General features: G+C 40.3%; 1 protein-coding gene across 1 annotated transcript; it reads right to left on the bottom strand.

Moving 5' to 3' along the window:
• Positions 1-669: 669 nt before the first annotated feature.
• Positions 670-10,763, bottom strand: SLCO1A2 (solute carrier organic anion transporter family, member 1A2; the record flags this gene model as incomplete). Its single annotated transcript, XM_010147617.1, has 10 exons — positions 670-829; positions 1,574-1,691; positions 3,215-3,279; positions 3,846-4,030; positions 5,081-5,246; positions 5,981-6,176; positions 7,633-7,797; positions 9,525-9,749; positions 10,211-10,309; positions 10,617-10,763. Coding segments are annotated over 10 exons (1,526 nt in total), but the record flags the coding sequence as incomplete, so codon positions are not given.
• Positions 10,764-11,761: the final 998 nt, after the last annotated feature.

The raw sequence follows: 11,761 nt of genomic DNA, 5'->3' as shown, positions 1-11,761 counted from the left end.
TGGTTAATGTATGTGTTATTCCCCTCTAGAGTGAATACAACTGAAGTAATAAATCTCGAGAGCTTTTCCTTGTCCATACTCTATGCAAACCTTAAAATATCACCATAACATTGCCTTTTTTTAAAATTAATTAATTATTTTTTAATTAATAATTTGTTATTATTACCACAGCACCCAGGCCGTGTCATAAACCAGGTTGTCAATATACTGACCACCTACACTGTGCAGAATAGCAAACAGTCCCTGCCTAAAAGGACTAACAGCATAATTAAATAAATTTATGGAAAACTCAGGCCCAAAGAAGCTGCAAATCCTGTCTACTGAGGGAGCCTGTGGCAGAAGCCACTGGAGAATTCCAGGATGGAACTCCCACTATCTTCAGTGAAATCAGACTGAAAACATATGTTTCTGCTTGACAGCCTTTTGCTCAAACAATTCAAACTTTGCATTCCATGTTTTCTTATTTATACTCTTTGTTCTTTTGCACCAAACACATCTTTTCCTGCAACTTCTGTTTATGACCTTATACTTTTATAATATAATTAAGAAACAACTATGTGTTTAATCTCTTTCCAAGTCTTCACTAGTTAGAAGTATGAAAACTTTCACAAGGATATATCCAAAATTTACACTGCAAGGCGTTTTCACAACATGTCCTGCTTTGAAATGCTATTTCAATGGCTCTTGTTCTTTATCCTGCATTTCTATTGCTGTATTTAATAAGTCTTGGCTTTCAGATTTAAGTTTCTTCTTTAAAATAAGGAGAATTAGTGCACTTGGGATATAGGACACTCCACGTAATACTGCTGGCAGGCCAAGATAGATCCACCTGAAATAAAGGAGGAGCATTAAATATATATATTCATGAAAAAAATAGCAAAACAGTTTAGCATACATGGTTTTGCAAAATTATCTTAGCTGTGCTAAAGCTTGTGCCCTGATCCTTTTGGACCTCACAGAAGATAAATCAGTATGAGAACAGAGAATACAGCAACGTCAGCAAAAGAGCTATTTAAATTGCCCAACTTCAGGCAACCAATTTAGCCAGAAGAGTTCACCACCTGGTACCCTTACGGCTTCCTCCACAGGGAAAAGTAAGAGCCCTGGAAAGGGCAGCTCAGACCACCTGAGTAACACTTCTGGGCCAATTTCCAACATGTGCAACTATATCCTCTCTATAACCTTCTCCTCTCTTTTAAGTCAAGTACTGTTTCAACCATTTTCTCTTCAAAGATATTGCGTAGTCAGCCATTAAACACCTGACATTTTTCCCCACAAGGGTTTAGTGCTTTTAATTTTTTATCAGAATTCAGAGTTTTAAGGCCCGTTCTCATGAAAGGCCACTAGTGAATATAATTATGGTACCAGAACATTTTGGTTTAAAGGGTGTTCCAACGTCTGGGGCAAAGGTTGCTCTTGATAAAGCCAGCCAATGCCAAAGAAAAGTATTGTGTCAAATCTCTAACACAGGAGTAAGTTTTCTGTTAGAAAAAGATAAAGAGCATGGAATTATACCTCTATGCATGTAATAATACACTAAGAAGGAGAAATAAAAATAAAGTAGAAAATATACCTGTATGTGAGAACGTCATACATCCTACATGCTCCTTCTCCACCACAAGTCATAGTACCCCACTTCAAGCAAGTGGTATCGATCAAAGCTCCAAAATAAATAGGAGATGGAATACCAGCTAAAAAAGAATATTAACATTAATATTAATACACTATTTCTGAATAGTGTATTTCTTCTCATTATCAGATACACTGCAGAACCTATTCTGTTTCTCAGCTACTTCATCTGTCCTGTCCTCTTGCAGCACAAACCTGTATTTCTTATGTTCTCCTTCTTCCTTATGCTCCTACAGTCAACCAAAGATTCCCTTTCTTGTTGCCTGTTTAACAATGTATACATGCCACTGTATGGACTGTGAGTCCTACTCAAAACTCAGTATTTTCTCTCATCAGTGAGAATCATACAATCATTTGAGTCAGAAGGGACCTTAAAGACCATCTAGTTCCCACACCTTCTCATGGGCAGGGACACCTTCCACTAGACCAGGTTGCTCAAAGCCTCGTCCAGCCTGGCCTTGAACACTTCCAGGGATGGGGCATCCACAGCTTCTCTGGGCAACCTGTCCCAGTGCCTCACCACCCTCTGCGGGAAGAACTTCTTCCTGATATCCAATTTAAACCTCCCCACTTTCAATTTAAACCCATTACCCCTGGTCCTGTCACTACAGGCCCTTGTAAAAAGTCCCCCCCAGCTTCCTTGTAGCCCCTTCGGGTACGGGAAGGCTGCAATAAGGTGTCCCCAGAGCCATCTCTTCTCCAGTCTGGACAACCCCAATTGTCTCAGCTTTCATTGTAGCAGAGGTGCTCCAGCCCTCTGAGCATCTTCATGGCCTCCTCTGGACTCACTCCAACTGGTCGATATCCTTCTGATGTTGAGGACCCCAAGTTGGATGCAGCACTCCAGGTGGGGTCTCACAAGAGCAGAGCAGAGGGGCAGAATCCTCTCCCTCGCCCTGCTGGCCACGCTGCTCTGGATACAGCCCAGGATACGGTTGGCTTTCTGGGCTGCCAGCGCAGACTGCTGGTTCATGTCCAGCTTTTCATCCAGCAGCACCCCCGAGTCCTTCTCCTCAGGGCTTCTCCCGATCCATTCTCCACCGAGCCTGTACTTATGCTTGGGATTGCCCCAACCCAGGTGCAGGACCTTGCACTTGGCCTTGTTGAACTCCATGAGGTTGGCAGTGGCCCACCTCTCCAGTCTGTCCAGGTCCCTCTGGATGGCATCTCTTCCCTCCACCGTGTCAACCACACCACACAGCTTGGTGTCATCAGCAAACTTGCTGAGGGTGCACTCAATGCCATCATCCATGTCACTGACAAAGATGTTAAACTGTACAGGTCCCAACACCGACCCCTGAGGAATGTTGCTTGTTACTGGTCTCCACTCAGACACTGAGTCACTGACCACCACTCTCTGAGTGCGACCATCCAGCCAGTGAATGAGTGTATAAATAAATGCAAACTGAAAGCTGTTCTAACTTGCCATGTTGCATAGATCTGTAAAAATACCCCAAATCCATCCTGATCAAAGGTGCTTCATAGAAGTAAAGTTGTCTGCCATGCTCACATCCCTGGTGCGATCCTTATCTGACTCCAGATCAGACCTAACTCTGCTTCTGAAGTGTGTTAGAGCTTTTCTTACCAAACACTCTTGAAGCTAGTCCATGGATGCCCACTCCAAATGACTTTTCTTCAGGCTTTAGAGACCTGTATGATAATTACATCGTACACCAATTAGTAGAGGTGACATTACTAAGAAATATTTACCTCTGTCTTTTTCAATTGAACCCTTCATCATATTAGGCCCAAACCGTTCTAATTAGGTCACTAGTTGAAAGAGTTCATTATCCTTAATAGCTGATGTTTACTGAAGTTCCTTACCTAGGACTGCCAAATCAGAAAAGAAAAAGCTGTTGTCCCGGTATCAACCATGTGCACTGAGGCCAGCGCAAAGTGCAAGATCATTGTGCCTCAATCAACATCACGTTGATGCAATCAATAAACGCACGGGTATCACACACCTCTCAGTATCTCAGTGCACTGACTCAGTGGTCCTACATTAATCCAGGATGCAGCGACCGCCAGAAGCAACAAGAGGTTATAAAGCTGACATGACACTGAATCTTAACACAGGACAGAAATTACTGAAGACCTTTCTATTCTTCCTCCCTCCATACTCAAACTAACACATTTTTAATTCCCGGGGAGGGAGGGGGTTGAACTCAGGATACAAAGTCCAGTAAGTTTCTTAAGAAAAGTATATTTTACTGTACCTTATTAAGACCATGTACCCAGGCATGGCTGCTAAAGAAAAAATGAAGCTGCAGACTAATGACAATATTAAAAAATAATGAAGCATCTTGTCACAGTTTTCTTCTCCATAGCACTGTCCCAGAATTGCAGACCCATTTTGAGATGAAAACCCTGAAGCTGCAACACAGGTGCAGTTTTCAAATACCTGTCAAAAGAGTATTTTAATCACACAGACCTGTCAAAACTCACAGACGGAGTGTGAAACTCACACAGTTGGCACTGAGCTCACTCTCTCCTGCACTTCAGCATGTCACACATGCAGTGCTGCACTGCGGGCTCTCTCCCAGTCTGTCAGGCACAGGTCCAACCATAATCCCTATTGGTGTCCGGGGTGAGAGAGTGGGAGCGAGCTATGGTTCTCTTATAGCTGTGGATGGGCTTCCTCACGGAGGCCGTGATCAAGACAGCCCTCATATTTCCCAGCACAGATTGGTTATGTGGTCCTTTCAGTGCCAATAGATATGCCCCTCTTTTACATAACCTACTGTGTGGGCTTCCACATGCCAAAAGTGAAGAAACCGGAGATGTTTAGTTGTGGCTGGGTTGCAATATGCTCACTCAAACACTTGCTTCTGCTGAAATCATTGAGACTGTTGCCAGAATAAGGGCTCTCAAATGTCAACCAAGGTGAGCAAAGGCATGTCTGGCCCTTACTATCATCTAATACTTCTCAAGAACATTGTAAAGTACAGAGGCTTTCTAAAATCTCTATGATTTGGGGTTTTATTGAATTCATAATTTTTGTGTGTTTTCCATCTAATTAGAACATTTTTTTTTAAATGGAAAATGCATTATTAATACAGATAATAAAAGTTCTATACTACCTGGTTACTTGTTTAAATCTACAGGGTAAAAGGGATTAACTCCATGCTATAGTATTTCATTTTGCCTGAAATGTTCAGGTTTCCAACTGGCAATGCCTTGAGAATAACTTCTCGCTCTATTTTGAGCATCTAAGATTCCTTTAATTACTAGGAAAAAAAGGAAGCTTTTTCATTACAGTCTTTAATTTAAACTTAAACTAATTTTCATATTGAGTTTGGAATTTCTGTTGTCACTCAATGACTTTTTCCAACGCTATCATTTATATATCCAATTAAATGTACATGTATGGATATTTCCCACTCTATATTGTTACAGTTATTTCTCACCCACTACACTTCATAGCTACAGCTCAATAAAATCTATGCTTTACCACACTTTTTCCAGTTCCTCTTGAGGCTTTACACCCAGCAAGACAAGGTGATACGTATGTGATTCCATTGTTCCCACAAACAGGATCCCATGTTTTAAGTGGACAATCACAGTCACTGTTGCAGCCAGCAAGTAGAGTATTTTCTGTATATGAAACTTGCTTTATTCTGAAATACATTTAGAAGATGAATAAATATTTCAGTAATGACATACCTACAGTAACCCTCCATAATGGTCAGGATTCTATTCCTGTTCAGGTGTTGATCTAGGACACAGCTCTACATGCTCCTATCCTGGAGTCATGCTTTTTGTCTTGTATAGGATGCTATATTATATTACATTATGTTAATACTATCAATTCATAGACAGGTATGGATATCCTACTACATTTTTCTCATTTATGGCATGTATGTTCTTGATTGTCTGTGAGCCTTAGAGCTACCTGTACATTTTACCGACACATAACCCCTCCCAATGATTAATGACAGGCTTCAAATTAAGAAAGTGCAGATATAATATCCTCTGATAACTCGACAGCAGCCAAATTACAGTAAACAGCATAAAATAAAGGGGTTTGTCCCCCTGTAATTTTGAAATTGTATTCATGTATGCCTAATTTCATCAACAACTTCTTACTTTTTACCTGCAGTTACATGACTTGAACGTATACTTCTATGAGTAAAAGAATTAATATGAACACGAGTCTTGATATATCTTTTTTACTGTTTAAAACAAAGATGACGGAAGATAGACCTATTGTCTCATGCAACCAAAAGGCCTTAAGAATATAGATCATTAAATTAAAATGTTGTAAATCTATGAATTCCCTGGCTGATTCTGGACAAGAAAAATCATTCCAGTGCCTTAGGATTTAAGTCACCATGTGTCTAAAAGAACATACCCTTCATAGGAAACTGTTAGGCCAGCCACCGGTGAAGTATCACAGACAGTCCAATAGGCAGCAAAGTAGACAAGGTATTCCAGTAAAGATACCCAAAATGCTATGTTCGCAGCCTGATAGGTATTTATCTTGAACTTCTTCATGAATAAGCCTCCAAAGAAATACCCAATGCATATGATTGGTAAGTTGTAAACACCTATTTAAAGAAGTGAAACTTCCATGTTAAAATAAAGTCAGAGTGCACCAAAGCCACTCCTAGGGGGAGACTGTGTTTGGCAAAGACTCATATAGTGCCTGAGACTGAATAATTTAACTACAGTCAGAAATGGGCCTCTACTAGTTCCCTTGCACACCCTAAACATCTGCCAAAGTCAACAGCAGGGTTTCAACACAGCCTCCCTGGTTGCGAGAGACGCTCAACAGGAAGGTAACTCAGTGGACTATGTCTTGGCGCACACTGAGCATCACACAAAGGAGGAACAGACCTCCAGCTTTGACATGAAATTACTGAACATGCTCTCCTGTTTCTTTGCTGTTTGATACTTTAACGAAGCAAAGGCTGAAGACATTTAGCAATTAGCTGTCTGAACAGCAACCCAGCAGTGCAATATCAATGTAACACAGATAAGATATATGATAGATACGTGCCTTTGGATGCACAGCTTCAAAACACCAGTGACAGAGGAGAACAGTAAATAAGGTCTGGGACATTCTGTGTGGCAGGTTTTTAAGGAAATGGTACAGCTACTGTGAAGGATGAGCACTGAGTTAAGTGACAGAAATACAGGTAGATGTATTTTAAGATGTTTCTTCTATAATGATTAAATTCTAGCGTAATTAACTCACAGCAATTAAACAAAGGAACTGAGAATTTAAGACATGACAAAGTGGAAGTATTTTAAGATGTTTCTTCTATAATGATTAAATTCTAGCGTAATTAACTCACAGCAATTAAACGAACTGAGAATTTAAGACATGATAAAGTGGAACCATAGAAAGGTTCCTACATCTTCAGGATATTTGCTTTGTGCTACAATTACTTGCCATTAACATTTCCCCAAAAGACAAACTGATAAAGAGACCAAAAAAGACAGTTATTTGGTCAATGCTTTCCTTCCACGGAGTTCTGCAAATAAAAGAGGACCTGAGGCATTCAAAATGCCTAAGACCAATACCTGAGGAGCGGAGATGATGGCAAGAGTTGAAGAATGCTGACAATTCTGGCTGTGCATAGGTTCAACCCATTTATGTCTCAAGTTTTAGCGATGTCATTTTCATGAACATGAAATCCACCCTCTACTTCACAGTATATTTCTTAGTCAAGATAATATAATCAAGATAATTGGGCCCACACTCTCTTGATGCAAATTAGCATATCATCTCTGATATCAGTGGTACAAGTTTTACATCAGCTGAACTTTCTGGGCCAATTCAAAAGATGGGAATTCTACACAGAAAATCAGGAGATGCTTACCAGAAAATGCATGATCATTTAGAAATACTTTGTAGTGTGGAATCTCTGATTTGCAGAAGGTCTCATTTGACCTTAGGATATGTATACGTGTACACATGAATATATATGTAAGTATTAGCTTATTTGCATAGATATGTCACTACTTGGTGGAACAAAGCAAAGCAAAATGCAAACATACCAATTAAAAAGATGGCATCCGATGCAGATTTTCCAAACTGCTGTTCCAAATACTTGGGCATGAAGGAAATCATTCCATTGAAGGCGCTGAACTGTAACACGGTTATGCATATAAATAACATATAAACCGGGTTGCGAAACAGAACCTTGAAGAACGGGAGGAAATCTGGAATGAAATAATGAAATGAGTTAGTGTGACACTTTATGAAATGACTCACCCATTGCTCAGTGGGAGGAATAGAGGGAAATAGAAATGGTCCTTAACTGGATCAGGCTAATTCTTGTGCTTTGCCAGACAGCACAGGCCAAAGCTCATCCCAGGCTACCCCAACATGTCTCTTCTACACAAAGGTAACAGCATACACACACATGCACACTAATGCATGATGCTGCTTATCAAAAAATAACAGTAATAATCTTACTATAAAATTCCCTGAGACTTTTTAGATGTACAGTGACTGACTTTTTCCCCTACAGATTTGTAGCATCAGCTACTCCCCCACACTTCCTATTCCTTTTTTTCTCATCCCCGTGCCCTCAGAGCATTCACCAAACCCCCTTTCCTAAACCTGTCATGCAAAGGGGCAGGGTACAGCGGAAAGGGGTGAAAACACACTAGATGCTGGCTGTGAGAACCTATCCTCTGAGATCTGTTTACTGATTTTGGTTATTGCTACTGTCAGTGATGGGGCAGAAGAGGCCTGAAGAGAAAGGTGACCATAGTTATTCCCACCATACTCTAAGTTTGGATCTGCCAGCCTTCAGTCAAGTAAGCATGTGAGAAACTAATTTACACAAGTCTTTTCTCTGCATAATGACCATTAAATCATGATCTGCACCATTAAAAAAAAAAAAAAAACCACAACACAAAAAACCCAAACAAACAAAAAAAACCCAACCCACCAGAATTCCTCCTTGTCTACCGTTCTCAATTAATGTGCTGAGCTGTTGTCAAGAAACTTTGCAGAAAAACATATGCATCTGTAAAACAGTGACCATGCTTCAGTGGATGTGGGCACCACGTTGCAAGGATATATCTCTTTCAGAGGTAGGCAAGAATCTTACTAGAAGAGGATCTGTATGCAAGTGTTGCAAAAATGAGTCAAATATCCAAAACACCATAAATAGGATGTATTATTTATATATGCCATGCAGTTTATAATCAGAGTTTTCCAAGGAAGAGATTAAATTCTAACTGTAAAGACTTCAATTTTCAACTTGAAATCCTTGGGGATATTAAAAATCTGTCTGAACATGTCCTAGTCAACCGGCTTTAAGTGGCCCTGCTCAAGCAGGGGGTTGGTCCAGTTGATCTCTGGAGGTCCCTTCCAGCCTTAATCATTCTGTGAAATTAAAAGATTCTTAATTCAGGATATTCAGGGACAGTGGACATTCACACCAACACAAGGAAGTAAGGATAATGAAAACATAAGCTCTGAAGGGACTCTGGAGTACTAGGACCCACAGTATGACCTGGGAACCTTTCCAAGAAATGCAAAAGACTTGTGTTGGTTTTCTGCTTTTCTGCACAGTGAATGTGGGGTAAAAGCAACTAATATCTGCAACCTGTCCAGACCTCACTGAGGCATAATATTCTTAACCAGATTTCAGTGTATTAATCCTCTACCAGGAAGAAAAGATCCAGATCTACATACCCCTGAAATGCAGGAGGGGGAAAGGAGTGAATTCACATCATGAATCTGTGGAATTAGCTTTCTTCCTATGCTAGGAACCATTCTAAATCCCTGCTAAAATCCTTTGTACTACAGAGAGATGAAAAACAGAGTATGCATTCCATATCTTGGACCCATCTTTACTTAAAAAAACCCCCACAGACATAATTCGGATATTAAGGTATAAATTAAGAAGGAAATAAAATGCAATATAACTTGCCTTTAGCAATTTCATACATGGTCTGTTTGTCTTCATTTTCTTGCAATAGTACTACACCTTTTTTACTTGTCTCCTCAGGTTCACTGGTTTCTCCTTCCTTTACAAGTGACTTGGGGAAAAACCAAAAAGGTATTCCTGCAAGAAGATTCACTGATGCACAAATCAAAATGCCCAGCCACCACGCTCCAACCCAGCGGGCATCAGTAGCTGTTATAGTTATGTCCTCTATAAAAACAAAAACAAAACCACACATCTTATTTCAGAAACATTCTTTGCTGGCATTGTGTTTTCCTAGTCATCTCTGACATGTGATATATTGAAAACATTTTAAAGATTCTTAAAATGAGGCTGATGGAAGAGTATCATCTCCAGGCTTCTTTTCTAATGTTGCTAATTTTATGGCAAATTTCAGTGGTTTGTATTAAATTAATTCTAATCCTTTCCTATTTTAAACCAGATGACACAATTGTTCATCAAATAATTTATATGCAGATTCATTTGTGTATGTGTGAACTCAGGCCTTTTATTGAATTGAATATTATACACATATTTTCCATGCTAAAAGAAACACCAGAAAACTCAGATAAAATTAAGACACCTCATATTAGCAAAGGAACATCTTTTAGTGCTGACAAATACACCATCATGCCTACTGATTTATAAGATGCCATATATTCATCCATTACCTGCACCTACTGATCCCAGATCAACAAACTGTTCTGCACAGAACGATGCCAACAAGAAACCAAGGAAGGGACCGATTATAGTTGCTGTATGCAGACATCCTAAAGCATGAAAAGGAGAAACCAGACTAAATTAGAACCTGGGCATAATTATTTTCTTGGAATTGTTCTCTATGTTTAAGACAACCCTATTGAATAGGGATTTGCCCCTAAAATTGACCTCATGCCAACAAGTTCATGTCTAGTTAAATTATAATCTCCACAGTATTATTATTTTGATGAAGCAGTAATGTCTGTCTTCCCTCATCATTTATTGGACTGAAGAGAGTCAAAGTAAACCTCTCTTTTGCTTTTGTTTATGTGTGTGTTTGTTTGGGGGAGTGGAGTTATCACAATAGGCTACATTTACCAAGGTAGAAAGGTGAATTCTCTGCTTTGGCAAAATCCTCCAAATACGAAATGCCTAAAGGCATGATCGGAGTTTCACCCATTCCTCGTACTATGTTTCCAACCATCACAAATATCCACAGCAAGGACCCAGGCTCTTTTTCACATTCTGTGAATAAAATAAGAAGCCAGAATTCATGTTTTAATTCTATTCATTAAATTCTAGAGACAAAGAGAAAGAATTGACTAACAGCTTAACCTTTCGTGGGTAGATCTGTCCTGTAAAGCAGGGAAGTAAGTAATCATGATACCTGAAAGGGTCCAGAACCAGAAGAAGTTGATGTACTTGCTGAAGCAGAGTTTAAAAATCTTCCCCCTCCATGCCATACCTTTTCCAACCACCTAGCAGTCCAACCCCTGCATAACCTAGGCGGTTGCCTTTACTCATTTCCTTCACCAAAACTGCTATTTACATGTCAGTGAAGAGAAGACAACGCTGGAACATCAGTGATAAAGGGATGAAAAAGCATGCCTAACTAACCTAATGGCTTTCTACAACAAAGTAATATTTTCCATCAACATGGGGAGGGCAGTGGGTGTTTTTTTATTTGGACTTCAGCAAAGCATTTTCCACTGTTTCCCATCGCCTCCTCTTACACAAGTTGGCAAGATATAAACTCGATGGACAGTCTGTGAGATTGGTGAGAAATTAGCAGATAAGGCACACTCAGAGGGTGGTCATCAATGGCTTTTACTCAGGTCTGGCAGCCTGTCACAAGTGGGGTCCCCTGGGGACGGATACTGGTCCCCATGTTATTCAACATCTTCATAAATGCTCTGGAGGATGGGATTGAAAGCACTCTCACAAAGCTGGCTGCTGACATCAAACTTGTTGGTAAGGCAGACACATCGGGCAGGAGAGCTATCTTACAGAGAGACCTGGACAGCCTGGAAGGCTGGCATAGCAAGAACAGTATGAGCATCTCTCTGAAATTCAGGAGTCTCTTGCAATGGTTCAGTGAATCATAGAATGGTTTGGGTTGGAAGGGACCTTAAAGACCATCTAGTTCCAATCCCCCTGCCATGGGCAGGGACACCTTCCACTAGACCAGGCTGCTCCAAGCCTCATCCAGCCTGGCCTTGGACACTTCCAGGGATGGGGCATCC

Source organism: Eurypyga helias, unplaced genomic scaffold (genome assembly GCF_000690775.1).
Source record: "Eurypyga helias isolate BGI_N326 unplaced genomic scaffold, ASM69077v1 scaffold9552, whole genome shotgun sequence".
Lineage (NCBI taxonomy): Eukaryota > Metazoa > Chordata > Aves > Eurypygiformes > Eurypygidae > Eurypyga > Eurypyga helias.
This window is presented reverse-complemented; position numbering and strand designations above follow the sequence as displayed.